Genomic DNA, 21,966 nt, shown 5'->3' with positions numbered 1-21,966 from the left:
TTAGGGAACCCCATACTGTTTTTCCATAGTGGCTGCACCAATTTACATCCCCACCAACAATGTAGGAGGGTTCCCTTCTATCCACACACTCTCTAGCATTTATTATTTGTAGACTTTCTGATGATGGCCATTCTGACCAGTGAGGTGATACTTCATTGTAGTTTTGATTAAGAAGCAGACTGGTTTTAATCATTAAGAGCATGGTAGAAGAACAAAGTGGAGAAGACCCAGCTACTTCTTAAAATATCTGACTGAGAAGGAACACATATAACTTCAGTTCACCTTCCACTGATGAGAACTAATCACAAGGCCATGCCTCAATGCAAAGGGTGCTGGGAAATGGAATCTCTGCTGGACAGCTACTTTTTTCATCTTCAACTCCCCATTATGGAAGAGGGAGTAAAAATTTTGGTAGACAGGTAGCTATCTCTGCCACAGTGTCTGAAAGAAACACTCCATGACTGAGTTAAAGAGAGAAAACTCAAAAGAGTCTGAATGTGCAGCTTTACACTGCAGAGTTCCAAGGGCTGGAATTATGTCCCCTTTTCTCTGACTTTCAAAGGTGTATCAGTAAGCTTAGCCAAGTTTTGCCATGATAACAAACAATCCCAAATTCTTAGTGGCTTAATTTTTGTTCATGCTCCAAGGTTGACTTTTCTTTATGTATATGTCTATAATACTGATTTCCACTCTGTTCCACATTGGCCTTTGCTCCTGGTCCCAGGCTGCTCTCAGACAGCTTTCTGAATTGTGGTAGAAGAAAAAGAGAAGGTGGAAGAATCATACAATGTCTTTTAAAGCTACTGTTAGGAGTGACATGTTTCTTCTACCCATCTTTATTGACCAGTAAGTGATTGGGATCAACAGGGTGGGGTTGACAATTCTCTTGCTGGAAAGGGAGTCACGAGTCACAGGCCAAACTTAACATCAATGAGGTGGGAATGTATCACCCCCTAGGGAGAGGTTACAAGTTTGTAACACTTGATATTTTGAAAAATAATATAATACACCCTACAGGGGACCCAGAATTCCCACCCTTTGGAGTTAGGGCACTGGAAGTTCCTGTGGAATTGCCCACCAATTTCAGGGGAGAGTCACACCTTCCGTTGTTGGCAGTCACTCAGCATTAAAAAGAGGATTTAGATTTGCAGTCTTGTGAATGTCAGAGGTAATGTCTTCCTGACTTGGGCTGCTCTCAGCATCCCTGGAGTCCTGTGTTCAGTACTCTCTCCTCAACACACGTGATGAGGGAAGGACCCCAAATCCTGGCTTATGGAGTTAAGGGAAGAAGGTATACAACCTGGTGTGTGTGTGTATGTGTTGGGGAGGAGAGGATGGCGAATTCTGAAAAATAGGTGGAAAAGAGATTAGATGTGGCTTGCGTATGCTCTTCCCTTTCCTGGAAAGATAATCTCCCTTTACTCACCTGGAAAAATTCCACTCAACATCTCAGGGTGAGCACAAGTGTCTTATCACAGGAAGCTCTCACTGATCTGCTTAAGTGGAGCATTTATACGCTCTGTTTGCCTTCCTCATTCCCAGGAGAAACCTAACAAAGTGCTTGTCACATACATACAATTATTTATTTTCTTGCTATTATGGGTTGAATTGTATACCTGCTTAAAGACAGGTTGGAGTCCTAACCCCTAGTGCCTCAGAATGTGACTTTATTTGGAACTAGGGATTTTACAGAGGTAATCAATTTTAAGGTAATGACCTTAAAATAAGGTCATTATGGTGGGCTTTCATTTAATATGATGTGTCCTTATAAAAGGGGGAAATTTGGGCACAGAGACTGACATGCTTACAAGGAGAACACCATATGAAGATAAAGGCAGAGATCTTGGTTATATTTACGTCTATAAGCTGAGGGACACCAAAGATTGCCAGCAAACCACATGAAGCTAGGAAAGAAGCACAAAACAGATTCTCCTTCACAGTCCAAGGAACCAACCCTGCAGACACCTTGATTTTGGACTTCTAGCTTCCAGAACTGTGAGGCAGCACATTTCTGTTGTTTAAGCTACCCAGTTGGTAGTGCTTGGACACAGCAGTTCTAGCGAGCTGATATACTTGCTTACACATCTGTTCCCCCAATTTCCTCCCAGTCTTGACACCCTCCCCAACTTGAGTCCATTCTGGAGGAAAGAAACAAAGCTTTCTTTCTTCTTCTTCCTCTTCCCCTTCCCTCCCCCTTCCTCCTTTTCCCTCCCCCCTCCCCCCTTTTCCTCCTCAGCCCCTTCCTCTTCCCCCTCCTTCTCCTTTGGCTCCAAGGGAGGGTAGAAAAGGGATTAAAAGGATAACAAATTTTAGAAGAACAAATCGGAGCTGTGTGGAGAGGAGAAGATGACAAGTAGTGAGAGCCACATCTCTGAAGGTGTTCAAACACAGGGAGGCTGAAGGAAACTCTGCTAAGGACTGGTTCTATGAGAATGCTGAGAAAGTGTTTTGCTGGTTGGAATCTCCCAGGGATTGGCCTATTGATCAATATTTTGGAATTCTGGTGATATGGAACCTCACGGAACTGTCAGAGATTGTGTGGGAGAGCAGGATGTGTGTTTTGAGCAAGGGCTTAGTATAAGGTGCCAATTGCTCTCCACCAGATAAGTCTTTGTCAGAGCTCAATCTGCCCGTGAATTTGTCTGGAATCCATTCCCAGCAGCACCATCTGCTTGTGATTGTCCTACCATCTGACTGTTTACCCTCTGTCAACCCCCCTCCCGTGGGCACTCCCACCACCAGTAAGAGTCCACCCATTGTCCAACCTGGATAAACTGAGTCTGAGGAGAGACCTGGCAGCACAGAGAGGGAGGAGGAGGGAGACCATCCAACACACTGGTGTTCAGGGCCAAGAGCCCACCACGCCTTCACACAGGACCTGGGGAGGGAGCGTGTGGCTGAGCCAGAGCCATATTGTGCCCCAGGCAGACTGATGGCTCCACAAGTAATATTGATGCCTTTTGTTTGGAAACTCTTTGTGGAGGCTTCCCATGTCCCAACCAATCACGCTAAATGCTGGGCTTCCCCCAAGCCACTTTGCCTTTTGCACAGCCCCATGGCCAAATGTGCAGGCAGATGAGCGGCCCTGAATGCTAATGAGGGGAATGGCTGGCATTCCAGAGGCACCAGCTCTGGGAACCCCTACCTTTGTTGCTAAGGAGACTTGGAAGCAGAGCTGAAAGGCTCTCACAAGGGGTGGGGGGCGAGGAGGGGGGAGCAAAAAGGCGAGTGTTTATTTTCAGAGCCACACAGTTCTCCAGCCAGCTCCAAAGCTGTCCAGTTTCTGATCTCAATTAGAATATAAAATCCCGTTATTGTTTCTCTTAATGATCTCGGGAAATTCCTCTGAAGAGTTAGTGGGCACTTAGCAAACTGTTTGGATGGCGCGATCTGTACAGTTGTGCTTCCGCTTTTGTGAACCGATCACGTCCAGAGTCCTGAAAACACCCTTTATTCCTGTCTCCAGAAGGTGGTGATGAGCTGGGGGTACTGGAAGAGGGCAAAACGTTGCTGGCTTTTCCAAATGTTCATGTGGAGGTGCCATTCCACAAACGTGTTCCAGGTTCCCATTGGATGGTGAATCTGGGCTCTGTGCTGGGGACAAAGACCAGGAAGACCTTGGTCCTGGCTTGGCGTGTCCACTAGACTTGCTGGGGAGTCAGACCACACACACTAACGGGAATTCTGTGGGTTATTTGCTCTAACTGTGACCTGCAGGGCACTGCTGGACTGGAAGTTGTGCACTGGGTTCTGGTCCTGACTTTGTCACTCACTAGCTGTTACTCCTTTGGCAAGTCCATTTACCATCCGAGCCTCAGTGTCTCATCTGTACAATGGGCATAAGAATGCCCACCTGGTTGGGTTATGGTGAGGAGTAAGGAGAGCAGAGAGAATGAAGAATAGAAATGTGGAGGACATGGTCTCTGCACTCTAGGACCACACGACCAGTGAGCCAACCGTTGGCTTATAAGGTGTCTGTATCTGGAAAGGGCGCATAATGATTTGGCCCATTGAATGGTGTAAAAGGAAACACTGTGGAGCACATCTCTGTGCCAGTGTCAGGCGATTTGTATACATTATCCCCTTCAATGTGAATGACTCTATGGGGAGGTAGTGGATTGCTCAGGGTCACACATCTGGGAAAGAGTCTGCCCAGGTGGTGAGATCCAGCCTCTGCTATGTCTTCAGTGCTCTTTCCATCTTTAGAGGCTGAGGTTTTTGGGGAGTTGGGGCAGATGCAGTCGACACCAAGTCCCTCCAGGGAATCCTGGAGGTTAACCGGGCCACTGCACACAGACACCCATTTAGAAAGATTCTGCTAGAGAAAGCTGGTCAAGATCACAGACACCAGACTCCCTCTACCCAGTGTTTACTAGAAGTTCACAATGACACAGTCACAGGGAGTATACGAAACAACTCTGATCTGAGAAAAAAAAAAAGAGAGAGAAGGGTAACATTGTCCATAAGCAAACCATGCAAAAGCTTTAGCATAGTGGTCACTAAAAAATATTCTGAAGCATAATGACCTCATAGCATTTTGCTGTTTGTGTCCAGTGGTTTGCTTCACAGCCCGGCCTCATTTAACCTCTGCTGTCACTTTGTCACCGAGATATCTAAGCTGTTCTCTATGGCTTAAGTTGATTTTTTGTTTTTTTTTTAATGCTTTACTCAGAGAAAATCTAATGAGTATTTACTTTTACAAGGGCAAGTCTTACAAATACACACCCTCCCACCTACATACCACATACATCCTGGGGTAAAGCAGTGGAGAATTCCAGACCGGAGATGATCTAAGAGCAACTGGCCCTTGGTTCTAGAAAGCAGATGTATCTCAAAATTTGTTTGTGCTGTAGCAGTAGCATTATTGCTCTCTGCCATTTCACACAGACCATTGTTCAAGCTTCCTGAGGCTCAGCAGCTAAGAGAAGGGACATAAGAAAGGCCCACATCTCTACGATGTGTCTGCATGACATGGCTTTCAGTGTTTATAAAACTCCCCTGAAAAGTACAATTACTCCCGTTTTACAGGTGAAGGAACTGAAGCTCAGGGAGATTTAACATTTGCCAAGGCTGCCACCTACTAAGTGCCTGAACTGGATTTTGGCTGGTTTTTTAAATTAATTAATTAGTCTATTTTATTTTATTTTTTTAACATCTCTATTGGAGTATAATTGCTTTACAATGGTGTGTTAGTTTCTGCTTTATAACAAAGTGAATCAGTTATACATATACATATGTTCCCATATCTCCTCCCTCTTGCGTCTCCCTCCCACCCTCCCTATCCCACCCCTCTAGGTGGTCACCAAGCACCGAGCTGATCTCCCTGTGCTATGAGGCTGCTTCCCACTAGCTATCTATTTTACATTTGGTAGTGTATATATGTCCATGCCACTCTCTCACTTCGTCCTAGCTTGCCCTTCCCCCTCCTCATGTCCTCAAGTCCATTCTCTATGTCTGCGTCTTTATTCCTATCCTGCTCCTAAGTTCTTCAGAACCCTTTTTTTTTTTTTAGATTCCATATATATGTGATAGCATACGGTATATGTTTTTCTCTTTATGACTTACTTCACTCTGTATGACAGTCTCTAGGTCCATCCACCTCAGTACAAATAACTCAATTTCATTTCTTTTTATGACTGAGTAATATTCCATTCTATATATGTGCCACATCTTCTTTATCCATTCATCTGTCGATGGACACTTAGGTTGCTTCCATGTCCTGGCTATTGTAAATAGAGCTGCAGTGTATCCCTCCAGCCAATTATCCATAGGCACAACCCAGCAGCTTTCTTCTGCTTCACTTCTCTGAGCCTCTGTTTCCTCAACTGTAAGGAGCTGTGAAAGCTGCCACATCGAGTTGTCAGAGTTGGATGAAACAGAATACGTCAAGATCCTGACACAGTAGTTGCCCAATGCATATTACATTGTCTGATCTAATATTCTAATTTCCCTCATTTGGTACTTTGGTAGCATGAGAAAGCCATGTTTTTCTGCTTACTTCTCTGTTCTAAAAGGCAGCTAGGAAGCCCAAGGGCTCTAGAGTGTTAGAGGGGCATTTTTCTGGGCAACTCAAGGATTATAAAAACTAGAGCAGGAGAGACTAGAAGGCCCTCAGAGATCATTTATGTTGGTGGATCCAAATTATTTTGTTCTTAAGGTTTAATTTATAAGATTTTAGGAGATACCCCACTATGTAAAATGTATTAAAGGGGATGCTCAGAGACCTTTCTCTTTGCTTTTTCCCTTGACCTAACTCCTTCATCCTGTCTTCCACGCACAGAGATTGGAAAATCAGGATCCAGGTCATTCAGCATTAATGATGGTACTGGGAATACTTCTGTCTCTGAAGTCCTGGGCTTCCTTCAATGAGCTCATACTGCCTGAGTGGTGTGATGTGAATGTAAGTATGTATGTTGTGGCCAGGGTGGTGCAAATTGCAGGGGGGTGGATGTTGAGACTAGAAGAACTTTGGGAACTGATGGAAAGTTTTACTTGGTTTTCCTGCCAGAGGAAGCAAAGAAGATGTTACCTATTTCCACAATCCTTTGTTCCAGGAGTCCCTCCTCCGAAGTTGTATTCAATACTCTGGGAAAATATCCTTGGAGACAGTGTAACATCATCTAGTTTTGTACTAGAGAAAATATTGAACTTGTTCAGAAAACTTCACTTGAAATTCTGCTTCTGCTGCTTAGTATTAAGGTAGTATATTGTTAATACTTTTATTTTTCTTACAATGTGGAAATCCTAGAATAGTGACTAGAGGAAAGGCTGACTTACTCATCCAAATAAGATATATTTAGGTCTATTATTTCACAGGCATTTTTGGGAGTTGACAACATCTAGCATGTTTTTTACTATATGGAATTGCAGGGTTTGCAAAAAAACAGTTTGATCAGCAATACAGAAAAAAAATCATTGAATATTCATCACCAGCTTTATAAGAATAGAAGGGGATTTTAAGAAATTGGGTTTTTGCCACCTCAGAAGAGAAAACCTGGTTTCCTTGTATCACTTTGAGCTGCTTATGAGTGAGCATCATAGCCAGAAACCAAGTCCAAGCTCAAAGTGTTGACAATAGCTGCATCGGCCTCAACTCTGACAGCGCCTCCACCACTGCACTCGGGCTGAGGAGAAACATGTGTCCCGGTAAAAAGGGAGACAAAGGGAACATCTGTTCTCACAATATGGGCTTGTTATCATAGCTCCTTTAAGTACTGAAGCGCTGGCTCCAAGAGCATATTTCTCCAGCATGGAATCTCCGCAAGGCTTGGTCAATTTTCTGAGGGCTCAGGGACAGGTTGTAAATGAGATTGTAGTTGTGAATGAGGCATCTGGCTCGTTCATTCTCCAGAACTCCTGCCATTGGGTTGGGTGGGTGGGAGATTTTTAAAAGAGTATTTTTTTTTAGAGTATTTTTAAAAGAAAAAACAAGAAAGAGGAAAATTCATTAGCTTGAATGACTTCTGAGCAAGAATTAAATGCTAATATTTTGAAATTTTAAGCTTCTTAAAAACCAAGTGACACCCTTAAAAGATATTTACAATCCTGGCTATGCATAATAGATGTTGAGAGGAATCTGAGGGTGATTTTGGGGAGGAGATGGGGTCCAATATAATCCATAGGTAGACTCTAAAGCGATTTTAGCTTGTTCTTCGTAGCCATAAAACTTTAAAAGACCAAGTTTTGAAAATGGTGGGGTGCCGGCTAAAAGCAATTCCTAATTGCTCTAGTTTATGTTTATCTTACTGAAATATCCAAACATGTTCCTAGACATGCAGGATTTAAACAGCTCATTTTTATGCATTTCTGGAAATATATTTACTGTGACTCCCTCCAGCTTGCTGTGTGATCACAGGTAAATCACCTAACTTCTTGTGGCTTAGAGTCTAGATCTGTATAATAGAGATGGTGGTGCTTATCACAGGACATACTCTGGTACCCACATGTTATATGTACCAATACGAATGTGTTGTCCATGCTAAGGGTAAGTAGATTTTGATAACTGCAGAGAGGAGTTTAAGGGTAGAACACAACAACAACAAAGGTCAGTGACTCATTCATAAGCTCTTAATTGTGAGCTTATATATGTCAGATACTGTGCTTGGGAATAGAGAGGATTTTGAGAAGTGGTCTGTTACCTTAGGAAGATCACCAACCAGTTGAGGTGATAAGAGATGCAGAAAATTAACTAGAGTGCAACAACAATAACAATAACGACTGATACTCATATATAACATTTACCATGTTTCAGGCACCCCTCCAAACAATTTACCAATATGAACTCACTTAACACAACAACCCATTTTACAGAGAGAGAAACTGAGGCATAGAGATGGACAGTCACTTGCCCAAGGTTGTTCTAGTCCATGCATTTAACCACCATATTGTATTATAGAATGAGGGGAAAGAGACTGTTTCAATCAGGGCTCAGATTGTTTTCTAAATATTTTCCATGAATTGTAAAGATCTACGCTACAGGTGTCAAGCTTTTAAATATCTTTTATAGGGGTGAGATACATCCCTTGCATGTGGCTCTTCTAGTCTCCTGTACTTGTGCAGACTATAATAATGATTGTGAAATTCTTTTTCAAAGAATCCAGAAGGAGTGGTCCCTGGTCATTTTGCAGAAAGCCACGACCAGTCTATTAGATTTGGGCTATAGTGGAACCTGTCATCTCTGTTTGAGCTCTGTTTGGATTTAAACGTGCAAGGACAGTTGAGCATGATGCTCCTCTCTGAACTGCTCTCTAATGAGTGTTTTTAACAGTGGACTACAGACAGCTGGGGTCCTAATGTGATTTATTCCATTCAGTTCTATTCAGTTCAGTCCTGTCCTGTCCCTTCCCAAGCCAACCCATCCCATCCCATCCCATCCCATCCCATCTCATTCCATACCATCCTATCCCATCTCACCCCATCCCGTCCTATCCAATCCACTGTTTTTTAATTGTCTGTTCTATTCAGGTTTATTTACTGTCTCTTTCTCCTATTAGAATGTTGGTCGTTTCCTCTGCAGAAATATCTTCCTTTGAGTTGGTCAGTTGCATCTTTACAATTTTCTGGATTGGGTGGAGGCTCTTGACCTGGTCTAGGTTGGATCCCTCAAGACATTTCCTCATATTCCACCTCTGGAAATATAAGTCATGGACTTTGGAGTAAGTGTCTGACTGAGGAAGTTACTTTAATTTTCGAGCCTCAGTTTCCTTGACTCTAAAATAGGGATAATCAAATTGTTTGAAAATTAATAAAATAGTAAGTGCTTAGCACAATACCCAGAACTATTAAGCACTCATTAATGTAGGTATTTTTATAGGATAGTTATAATGGTTATATCATCAATATTACTTAAAATACACAAGAAAATATTTTAATTAGAAGACATTATTTATATATATAATTTAGTTTATATTTTAATTAAAAATTAGAATTAATATTAAAAAATGCATATAAGAATTACCACTGGTGTGTGGGGGGGCCTTTTCTTCTATCTTCTAAGTTTTACCGTTGGTAGAGGATTCGCGCATCAGACAAAAGTCCATTGACTGAAATTTATCTCTGTCTAATTTGCTGTCATTAGGGGATGCGCAAGACAGCTGCATAAAATAACCTTACAATCCATCTTAGTGTTGGGAAGCTTGTCCTTGTCCCACCAGAACCAGAATGAAATAAGAACCTCTTTACTCTCCACTTCATGTTCAGTTTACAAAGAACTTTTAAATCTCATTGGATCCTTTCTCAAATCTGGGAGGTATGTTTTATTATTATCAGTCCTATTTTATAGACAAGGAAACAGGCTTGGCGAATATAAGTGACTCAGCAAGTGACTCCAGACTTGGTGAAGTCTGGACTTGAATCTGGTTAAAAACACACAAAGAAACAAACCAACAAACAGAATCTCATGAACTTTCTGGTGTGTCATGGGAGATTGGTGTAGCGGGAAGTCCAATAGAACTGGGTTAGAATTATGCCTCAACTTCCCACCTGCTCATATTTTATCACTTTGAGTGTGGCTTTCTCCTCTGTAAATAAGGACATTAATCCCTTCAGCATGTGGTTGATGTGAGGAGTTAGTGATGCAGCGTATGTTAAGTCCAGACCCGTGTCCTTGAGGGCTCTCATTGCACTATGCCTCCTTGAACTCTAAAATATTTTCTGTCTAGCCTTCAGTTCACTGGGAAAATTCCCAATTACCAGTCACTCAAATATTTATCCCAACCACCCATCTTTCTTTAGAAAGCATGACCAGTTATTCATAGTCATTCCTTATTTCTTTCTCTTCAAGGATATTTTCTTGACAACCCCCATTAAAGAATAAGCTCAGAGTAGGTTCCCAGAAATGCTAATTTGATGATGGATGTTCTGCCTTCACCCTGGATGAGGAACGCCCTGGCCTACATATTTCCTTGCACATAATAAAGAGCACTGATTCATCATTGGGCAGAATAGGGATGATCTGCTCAGTGTCTAGAGGAGGGCCATGGTGGTCTGCTAAATACTGTGGCTAATAAACCAACAAGATGACCTCAGTTAATCCTCTTTCCTCATTAAAGATAGTTATAGATGTTTCCAGATTTGGCTGACACATTCCTTGGCTATTGAGGAACTAATGAATTTCATAGAAACAGAGAAAACAGGCATAAATAGTGAAAAGGCCATGAGAAAGTCATTTCAAATCTGCCAGAATCTGCCCCAAAGTCAACAAAACTCCATTTTTCCCCAGAGCAGTTCAGAAGTATGAGAAAGGTCCCAGTCTTTGGGAGTCTCTTAGTAACTAAATTTATGATCCATCATCCATCATCAAAACTCAGCATTTGTTTCTTTGGAAACGTCTTTTCTCTCTACCTGATTTTTGGTTTTGTTTTGTTTTTGTTTGTAACCCCATCAACACTCTCACAGTCTTGATATGTATACACAGACTCATGAAATAAAGGTTATTTCAGTAAACTTTTGATCTCCTTTTTTCCCAGTATCTTCCCTAAATGACCCATTTCAGCTTTCCCTGTGTTCTCCTCTGGTTGAACCTTTGGTGGACACTGCGTAGAGAATGAAGCCTCATTCCAGCCTTCAGGATTCACAATAGGGTCTCAACTTTACTATTCAATCCAACGTGACAGTCAGTCCTGTCTTTCTCACTCTCTTCCCCATCATACTCATTCTCACCTTCTAACCTTTGCAGAAGATGGTTTCACACTCAGAATGCCCTACCCAGCTATTCAAAGTCTACCTCTCCTCTGGGCTCAGCTCAAGTTCTCTCTTCCAAGAAGCCCTCTCTGAGTACTCACTGAGCTTTTTTCATCTCTTCTGTCTTTTCTTTGGACTCCTTAAGTCTAGTTTGTGTCTTTAATTATAATACTTTATTCTGTCTTAAAAATTTTTCTTTTATTGGCTTTGAACTATTGGCAGCCTCTGTGTCTTACCTAAAAGTTCCTTGAGGCCAGAGACCATGTCTCATCCTTTCTGGTTTCCCTCCTGGTCCAGCCTCTAGCACAGGGCTGGGCTCATAACAAATGTTTAATAAATGAGTTTCTAATTCATCTAGATGAATTTTTTACCTAAAATTTTCATTTCCCCCTCTCTTTGGTATAGTTATTAGAAGTCCTTGGGTATTATATGGTATTCATACTTCATGTGGTCTAGAATTAACTTGCATTGGAAATTCAAAGCAAAATGAAACAAAAACATACAGAGAATGAAAAGGCATTAGTGCTGTTATATGATTACTTCTAGAAAGTACTAATGTGTACACTAACTTTTTTATTGAGATGTAATTGATATATCACATTGTGTAAGTTTAAGATATACAATGGGATGATTTGATACACATATATATTATGAAATGTTTACTGTAATAAGGTTAGTTAACAAATCCTTTACCTCCCATAATTACCATTTTGTTGTTGTTGTTATGGTGAGTACATTAAAGCTCTACTCATAATAACTTTCAAGTACACAACACAATATTGTTAATGAGAGTCACCATGTTGTACGTTAAATCCTTGGAATTTCTTATAACTGAAAGTTTCTTCCCTTTGACCAACATTTCCACACATTTCCTGGCAACAACCATTTCTATGTGTTCCATATTTTTAGACTCCACATATAATGCTAAGTCTTCATGAACAACAGTATGTAGTTAAGTACAACGATTTCAGTGCATGTGTTTTTGTATGTGCTGCCTCTTTTCCATTTCACAGGTCTCCGACCTAGTTCTGAATTTCATTATCTCATTTAAGCATTGCAATAACATCCTTTATCCTTTTTATAATTTAAATTTCTCCTTCATTCTTCACATAGCCATCAAGGACCTTTCTGAAATACAACTTCATCATACCACTCTCCTGCTTAGAAACACAATGTGCTCACTATCTTTGAATTAAATCCAAGTTGTTTGGTCGGTCATCTAAGACCGTCCTAGATCTGATCCTATCCTATATTTTCACCTTTTTCATTTAATATTCTTCTTAATAGCCCTTGTATTCTATTCAAACCAAATTCCTTGTATTGAGCTTCATACATAATGCTTTGCTTGGCTAACTTGCATGTTTGCCAGGAAGGGCCCTCTATTTCAGTCCTTTGTATACAAACTGCACTTTCCCTTAATGATCAATTTCACACTAACATAACCTTATCACCTCACTAGGAATGAATTCTCCTTTGTCTGAATGCCCACATAGCACCCTCTAATGGCATTTATCACCTTCTATTTTGGATTTAGTTATTTATGTACATTCATTTATTTGTTTCCTAAAAAAAAGGTTGAACAGAATTGTGCAAGGTACTCAGGATAAAAAAGTATCTTAGTACTTAGGTAGTACTAAGTCCCAAATAGAAAAATACAATATATCAAATATGATAATGGGTGTTAAAGAACTGTAAGAGGCCAGATAAAGGTTGGCCTAAATCTGTCTGGGGAAATCATGGGAGTCTCAGAGGAGTAGAGCTTGAGTTCCGACATAAAAGGTGTTTAGGTATTAATTAGCCAGGTGGACAGTGTGGGGAGTTGGTGGGGACAGAGGAGAGGCAGACAGCTCAGGTAGAGGGTGTAGGGTTAGAAAAGGCACAGCCATGGGCTTCTCTGGTGGCTCAGTGGTTAAGAATCCACCTGCCAATGCAGGGGACACGGGTTCGAGCCCTGGTCTGGGAAGATCCCACATGCCGCGGAGCAGCTAAGCCTGTGCATTACAACTACTGAGCCTGTGTGCCACAACTACCGAAGCCCACGCACCTGGAGCCCGTGCTCCACAACAAGAGAAGCCACAGTAATGAGAAGCCTGTGCACCGCAACGAAGAGTATCCCCCGCTTGCCACAACTAGAGAAAGCCCATGGCAGCAACGAAGACCCAATGCAGCCAAAAATAAATAATTTTTTTTTTGAAAAAGAAAAGGCACAGCCACAGTAGAAAGCAAGGCACAGTTGAGGAAGGCAAGTTATTCATTATGATGGGGTAGGATATGCTGAGAGAATTACAATAGAAGGAGAAGATACTGGTCAGGTGGATAGAGACCAGCTTTTGCCTTGCTAAACAGTTTAGAGTTCAGCCTGTTAGCAGTCATGCTGATGATTTCAATCAGGGGAATTACAAGGTTGGATTGTAGGTTAGACTCAGAGAAACTGTAAGCAACCTGGTGGGGGATTCATGTCTGATTCATCTTTGTGTTTCCTGATTGTGCTCAGCATAGTGCCAGGCACATGGTTTATGTACAAATTGTATTTGTTAAGAAGTGAAAGAAAGGGATGTGTCCACTCTTAGACTGCAACACAAATGGAAAGGTGTGTGACTGCTTCCATGTCCTGGCTATTGTAAATAGTGCTGCAATGAACATCGGGGTGTATGCATCCTTTCAAACTATGGTTTTCTTTGGATATATGTCCAGGAGTGGGATTGCAGGATCATATGGTAGCTCTATTTTTAATTTTTTAAGGAACCTCCATACTGTTTTCCATAGCGGCTGTACCAATTTACATTCCCACCAACAGTGTAAGAGGGTTCCCTTTTCTCCACACCCTCTCCAGCATTTACTGTTTGTAGATTTTTTGCTGATGGCCATTCTGACTGCTGTGAGGTGGAACCTCATTGTAGTTTTGATCTGCATTTCTCTAATAGTGATGTTGAACATCTTTTCATGTGTTTTTTGGCCATCTGTATGTCTTCTTTGGAGAAATGTCTATTTAGATCTTCTGCCCATTTTTCGATTGAGTTGTTTGGTTTTTTTGATACTGAGCTGCATGAGCTGTTTGTATATTTTGGAGATTAATCCCTAGTCGATTTCTTTGTTTGCAAATATTTTCTCCCATTCTGAGGGTCGTTCTGAATGGGCAAAGAAGATGTGGTACATATATACAATGGAATATTACTCAACCATAAAAAGGGACGAAATAATGCCATTTGCAGTGACATGGATGGGCCTAGAGATTGTCATACAGAGTGAAGTAAGTCAGAAAGAGAAAGACAAATATATAATATTGCTTATATATGGAATCTAGAAAAATGGCACAGATAAACTTATTTGCAGGGCAGAAATAGAGTAACAGATGTAGAAAACAAACTTATGGTTACCAAGGGGGGAAGAGGAGGTGGGATGAATTGAGAGATTGGGATTGACATGTATACAGTACTATATATAAAATAGATAACTAATGAGAACCTACTGTATAGCACATGGAATTCTACTTGGTGCTCTGTGGTGACCTAAATGGGAAGGGAATCTAAAAAAAAAAAAATATATATATATATATATATATATATATATATACACACACACACACACACATATATATACACATATATATACATATATATATACACACATATATATACACATATATATACATATACATATATATATATATATATGGCTGATTCACTTTGCTGTACAGCTGATTCACTTTGCTGTACAGCAGAAACTAATACAACATTGTAAAGCAACTATACTCCAATAAAAACTAATTAAAAATAATTTGTGGAGCCCAGTACAAAATGAAAAAAAAAAAAAAGACATATGAACTGTAAGCTGCACACTTCACCTGTACTCAGATCACACAGGTAGAGGGCATTTTCTAGCTTCCTGAGTCTGTTGATCCATGTCTCACATTCTTCAGACGTGTTTTTCATCACTGGACTGACAAAAGGCTGTGAGACTGGCCTGATCTTCAAAGTGCTCAGGAGATCTTTGGGGGCTGAAGTCTCAGCAGGAGGGTTTTCTGGCTGCAAATCCTTTTCTGGAGTTTTCTACCAAAACAACACAAACATTTCACTGGCAACATATTCATAACCCAGAGCTCCCCCAGTATCTTGGCCAACATGAGGCTACACAACTAGCAAGATTTATTGTAGGTCTGGCTTTGTAAAGAACTACTATGTTGAATACTCTCTTTTTTCTTTAAAAGAAGGATAAAATTGTGACTTTTATTCAGTTTGCATTTCTGATTTACACAAACAGAGGTTTTTGTAACTGACTGAGACTTTCATGATGTTCTACTCTGTTTTATACTAGTGGGATCAATAGGCAATGCATATAATTTCTTGGGAAAACCTCTGGATCGTGAGTATGAGATTCTTGACAAAAAGTGATTGAAACAATAATGGTGTTAGCTTTGGCTTGTGGGCTCACTATAATGAAGCATAAGGCACTAGTTCTGTCTGTCCTATTCATTTAACAAAGGAGGCTGAAGTCCAGAGTGGGGAAGTGACTTACTAAGATCATATAGTGAATGGTAGACACAAAACTAGATCGAGGGTATAGAGGTTATACCTAGCTCATCTTTGTATCCTAACCCCACGTCCAGTACAAAATAGAGATCTTTTTAGAATAAATAGACACATGAGTGTCAGTAGAGCCATGTAAGACATTCTGTCACCTGTCATGTAGAGAGAGTGAGCATCTATTGTTTGATCTGCCCAACCCCAGTTTTCCAGGAATTGCCCCTCCTTTCAATCCATATGGCTGTAGAGAGAACCATCATGTGTCTAAGCACATAGTGCAGGACTGGGCATCTAATGCAAAATGTTCAGTAAACACATTTTCCAGTGATTTTGGAACCATTTGTGAGAGTTAAAGCCAGAGATAGGAAAACAGAGATCATTCTGGATGAGAGGTAAGAAGAGAGAGACAGAGAGGATATGAAACTGACAGCGAGAAGAGAGAAGATATAAGAAGTCATGATGATGTTCAAGGTTCAAGTCTTTGATTTTATTGTTATGTTTCTATCCTTGGGGAGATATATGTATACATACATATAAATAAATAAATAAATAAAATATAATATATATAAATATATATATTATGCTCCTTCCTTATCCTTCTAATAAATTAAGTTGGTAGAGTTGGTTATATTAATTGTAATTCAAATATTCTTAACTAATTTTTCATAGAATTAGGCTTTCCAATTTGTATACCATCTGCACTTCTCCCAAATTCCAAATACCTGAATTTCTCCAATTTTGTACCTTGTCTCAAACCTCTCACATATAAGCTGTGGAAATCCCCTTGCTCTAAAGAATAGTAATTTAAATAAGAGGCCAAGTTAACAAACATGGATTCAGCTACTACTGGGGAATGTGAAGAATTGTCTTGTTTAAAATAATATAATGCTATACAAAACTGTACCCATACGGATGACTAGTGACCAGTACATTTTGAGAGATTAATATATAAGAATTCTACTTTGATAAAGTTTATTTTGGGAGAAGCTGAAAGTTTTTATAAAGTAAATAGAATAGTGATTCTCATACTTTTTAGAGCTTTGGACCACTTTAGAAATCCAATGAAAACTTTAGATAATCTACCCAGATGGAGGCACATTTGCCTACAGTTTAGTGGATGATTTTAGAAAATTCAAAGAGGTCCTTAAAGCTGAGAAACTGACTTTAAATAATTATATATTTCTTCAGATAATTAACACTCTCTTTGACCACTAAAGACAGGGAATGGGGGAATTTGTATGGGCCTGAATTAAGCTAAACCTAGGAAGTAAGTACGTAAGTAGATAACTAACTAACTAACTAACACACCCTATACTGTTTTGGTCCCACTGTGTCAGGATGAAGTCCAAATTCGTTGCTTGGCTCATAAGACCATTCAAGTTCTTGTTCTTCCTTCTCTTCTTTCAATATATACATCATTTTCTCCAGCCACATAAAACCAGAAAAAAAAAATACAGCTGTTTGATGCCCTTATGCCCTATATACGCTGTTTCCTCTGTTGTAAAACTCCTTCTTGCTACCTACGCCTTGATACGTTAGGCTCCTACTCATCCTCCAAGGCCCAAATCATATTTCACTTCTTGGGGGAAGCCTTCCCTGATAGCCCCAGCCTAGGGGAGGGGCAATTCTTTGTAGCCCCTTTATCCATCATAGCACTTATTATGGGATAGTGTAATTGTCTGTTAGAGTATCTCTCCCATCTGCTAAAGATCTTGAGCCTGGGCCTGTGAGATAATCATTTATGTATCTTCAAGTTCTGGTTAGTGACTGTCACATAGTTGGTTCTCAAGATATGTTTACAGGATGAATAAGTGAATGAATAAATGAGTGATTTTCCTGGAACAATAGGAAAGTTGCTTTACCAAACTTCTGCTTCAAGTCGCCTTTCTAAAAAGTGGGACAACGAATGCTGCTTATACAGGAATATGAGAAGAATCGATTATTGCAGAGAGGCAGTAAAATCCTCAAACAAGAGGCAAAATAAAAGAGCAAAGTATATATTTTTTATAATCTTATTCACAGCAGACTTAACACTCAAGGAGAAAAGCATTTGCTGTTGTTTCTTGCATGGAAAGAGGCTTGCCAAAATGGATACTATTTTCTAAAATATTTCGAAGTGTGAAGTGCATGAAGAGGCCTCTCGTCATCTGAAGATGAATTATGTTCTAATCCGGGCATTTAAAAACAACAACAACAGAGAAACTCAGGCAGTTTTTCAATTCTGTCTGCATCTTCTCCTGGTTAAGTGCTGGGAATATTAAAATGAATTTTAAATGCTTGCCAGATTTTTTTTTTTAAATCAAAGAGCCCATTACATTTTAAAATGGGATGTCTGGGGAAAAGGTCACCCTAAGTTTCTGGAAGCTGGAGTTAAGATGTTAAAATAGGTCTTACAACCATCCTTTTGGCAGTTGGTGGACTGGTCACAGGCTCTGGAAGGACACCTGTCCACATGCTACAAGTTCAACTTTCAGGGGCCAATGGCAAGCCCATCACTGAGTGGTGATAAGTGGTTTCTGCATGCATACCAGCTAGGAGAGAAACCAACCACACTTTAGGAGTTTGTCTGTATTCCTTCTCTGCTGGAGTAGAGTCTTGAAGTCAAAGATAGTCTGATAGTCAAGGAACTGGGTGGAAATCAAAAATTCAGAAGGGAGGGCCTCACCCAGCATCAGTGAATAGAAGGCGAAGGATTGGTGAAGCCCTTCGCTGAGGTCTGTATACCCAGCTGCATACCATATGTTCAGTTTTTCCTTGAGATATCTCATTAACTTCAGGATGCACTGGAGTAGCAGAGGTTTCCTTTCCTTTCTTTCCTGGATGAGAAAGAAAAAAATGGTTTTAGTTTGGTCTCTTTATTTTAACACATACACATATACACCCAGGCAAAGAAAATGTGGAGGCTCTGCTATACGATTGGCATTGTAAATGGTGATGGGGATACACTGGTGGATAAGAAAGATCTAGTTCCTGCCCTGATGAAGCTCACAAAGGGGAGGTAAATGCTAAGTAATCACTCAAGATTATTATTTAATTACAAACGACCATAAACACAACACAGGAATATGTGAAAATAAATTCCTTTTGGGCTAGGGATAGGAGTGGTGAAGGATCAGAGAAGGCTTCTTGGAGGAAGTGACACTTCAAGTGGGGACCTGAAGGATGAATAGGAGTTTCCAGGCAAAGGTGATTGTGGGCATGTGCATAGAGCAGAGAGTTCCAGATAAGCAGAGACATCAGCCTGTAGAACTGTCCTGAATCAGGAGGGCTTTTACAGTTTGGGAAGTGGCATGGGACCTCTTCCTGTGGTCCTGCCTCTTAGAGAAGCAGGCACTTCTGCCTCCCTTACCACCCAAGTTTGTACTTGAAGGATCGTGTAAAACCTTTGTCTTCTCCCTTCCTTGTTCCTTTCAATGGTCAGAAGTCCTATATGTGAAGAGGTTTGAATGGCATCCCTAACCCAGGAGATTTTACTGTCCAGGTGCTAGCTGCTCAGGCTGCTGCTTTCATGAATAGAAGAAATTTCCTTAGGATGCAGGAAAGAGACATAAAGACCTTCAGTTTAAATCCTCTAAGGCTTATTGTGGGCATCATTCATTCATCATTCAGCACCTGTCATCAGACTTGGCAACATTCATTTACTGTATAAATCAGTATGACAACGACACAGCATAGACTTCTGGGAGCTTCAGCTTCAATATTTAATGTGTAATTCAAATATGCCATTAACAAATACATATTGTTTCTGAGTTGGGTGTTGCTGTTTTCAATAAAATGGTTCAATCAATGAGTTTTAAACAAAAGGTAGAGGGTGACAGTATAACACAGTGGTGGAGAATAGAGGCTCTGAAGTCAGATGCCTTGGGTTTGAGTCTTGGCTCCTTTCTCTATTAGCTGCATGACCTAGGGCAAGGGACTTGTCCTCTTTGTGTCTCAGTTTCCCTTTCTGTAAAATGGGGATAATGCCATCTATAGGTTATTGTGAGGATTAAATGAACTAGAAAATGTAAAGCAAATACTTGGAGCATAGCAAGTACTCAATAAATGTTAACTAATAGTGTTATCTGTGTAAGGATGTTTATATAAATAAATTCACATATTGAATTAAAAAGCCTTTTGTTAGACTTTTAACACTGCACCTACAACTCATTATGAATCTTCTCCCACAGTTTCTTAATGGAGAAGGCAATGTGATTTCATAATCTTCTCTGAAGTCCCAGCACCCAGCATTAGAATAAATACTCATTGCATGTTGGTTGACTAAATGGATGATCATGTGGCCTAATCTGAGGTTTGGAAAATACAGTCACTGAATATATAGTTCTGTGTCTCCCATTCCTTTTCAGGCCCTATGGGAGGAAGGATTTCTCTCTATCCTTCTATACCTAACCCAGATGCTATAGATGAACTTTGGTGTCAGATCTCATGCTATAATCTGGCTGCTTCCCTTTACCAGCTGCAAGCTTTCAGATCCTAATTTTGTCAGTTGTGAAAAGGGAATGATAATAGCTTTCTGCAATAATATTGTGGAGATTAAAAAAATTACCTAATAAAATGCTTAACATAGGGAAGATGCCCAATACAAGGTAGTATTATTTGTTATTGTGTTATTTTATGTGATCTTAAGCAATCTAGTTTCTCCAGAAAAGAGGACTTTACATTAATTATGATGTGCCAGGCATTTTTGTGGGCACTGTTCACATGCATTATCCCTTTTAGTGTAAGATCTAGAACCTAGAGTTTGTCCTGGTCCAGTTTCTCTACTGTCTGCACTTGTCAAAGTTCTATTAGAAGAAGATGCATGTTCATCTCCCTGGTCTCTTTTAAGCTTCCCTTTCTCCCTCCTAACGCCTATAAGCATATTTTAAAAAGTAATGTTTTGCACATGTGAAAATTGAGAAACCTGAGGCAGAGGTGATTTTTTTTCTTTCTATCACAGCAGGAAGGATAAATAATAACCATCTGTCTAGACTGCCAGTTGAAGATTTGTGCTGGAGGAAATAGGTCAAGCTGGCTTCTAGAGATTTCCAGGTATTGGAAGGACCAGGTTTCACAGGGCTTCCAGTGGATTCTGAGTTACACAGCCAGCCATACCATCTCTCCCCCACCCCAACTAATGACTTGAAATCAACGGTCTTCAGCACTGGCTGCTAAAATGCTCCCACCTGGGGAGCTTTAAAAATTACCAATGCCTAGGTGTCACACAGACCAATTATATCAGAATCTCTAGGGGTGAGAACCCTTTGGGAATTCTAAAAAATTCCCAGGTTATACTAAAGTAAAGCCATAATAGATAACAATTGACTTAAAAGAATGAAATAATGCCATTTGCAGCAACATGGATGGACCCAGAGATTATCATACTAAGTGAAGTAAGTCAGGTAGAGAAAGACAAATATAATATGATATCATTTATATGTGGAATCTAAAAAATGATACAAATGAATTTCTTTATAAAACAGAAATAGACTCACAGACATAGAAAACAAACTTATGGTTACCAAAGGGGAAAGGGGCAATGGGAAAGGGAGGAATAAATTGGTAATTTGGGATTAACAGATATACACTACTATATATAAAATAGATAAACAAGGATCTACTGTATAGCACAGGGAACTATATTCAATGTCTTGTAACAACCTATAGTGTAAAGGAATCTGAAAAACATTATATATATATATGAATAACTGAATCACTTTGCTGTATACCTGAAAAATTGTAAATCAACTATACTTTCTAAGAAAGAAAGAAAGAAAGAAAGAAAGAAAGAAAGAAAGAAAGAAAGATAGAATATGGCCTCATTGGACCTACTGGATGAAGCTTTTGTGAGAAGAAAACATATATATCTTGAATATCTATATATGTCAGACATTTCCCACATGTTTTCTTACTTAATCTGAAGAATAACTCTGTGAGGTAGAAATATCTCCATTTGACAGGTGAGGAGACTGAGCAATGAAAGTTTCAGTTATCTGCTTGAGATGACAGAGGTAGGGTTAGGTTGGGATTCTAACCCATTCACTCACTCAATAAACATTTGTTAAATGCTTATTATGATACGACAATGAACAAGGCAGAATCTTCTCATGGAGTGTACATTCCAGTGGTGAGGGCAAACAAGTAGGTATGAAAAATAACGTCAAGTAGTGATAAGTGCCAGAAACACAACTAAAGCCAATGATGGGGGTAGAAAGTAATTGCAGTTGCTATTTTAGATAGAGAATTCACCAAAGGCCTCTATGAAGTGACATTTAAATAGAGT

The 21,966-nt window shown here is 40.0% G+C and overlaps 1 protein-coding gene across 1 annotated transcript in view; it reads right to left on the bottom strand.

Annotated features, from left to right (window-relative positions):
- Nucleotides 1–7,196: 7,196 nt before the first annotated feature.
- The window catches only part of LOC309830263 (uncharacterized protein C1orf87), a gene marked incomplete at both ends in the record, with an annotated part of 77,043 nt that continues 62,273 nt past the window's right edge, over nt 7,197–21,966 (bottom strand). Inside the window, 4 exon segments of the mRNA XM_082666714.1 lie at nt 7,197–7,243; nt 7,246–7,356; nt 15,026–15,230; nt 18,441–18,520. Of these exon segments, the coding sequence (XP_082522840.1) occupies nt 7,197–7,243; nt 7,246–7,356; nt 15,026–15,230; nt 18,441–18,520 (443 nt within the window).

This window comes from Grampus griseus, assembly GCF_964374135.1.
Source record: "Grampus griseus genome assembly, chromosome: 1".
NCBI classification, from domain to species: Eukaryota; Metazoa; Chordata; class Mammalia; order Artiodactyla; family Delphinidae; genus Grampus; species Grampus griseus.
Note: the sequence above shows the minus strand (reverse complement) of the source record. Positions and strands in the feature narration are given on the sequence as shown.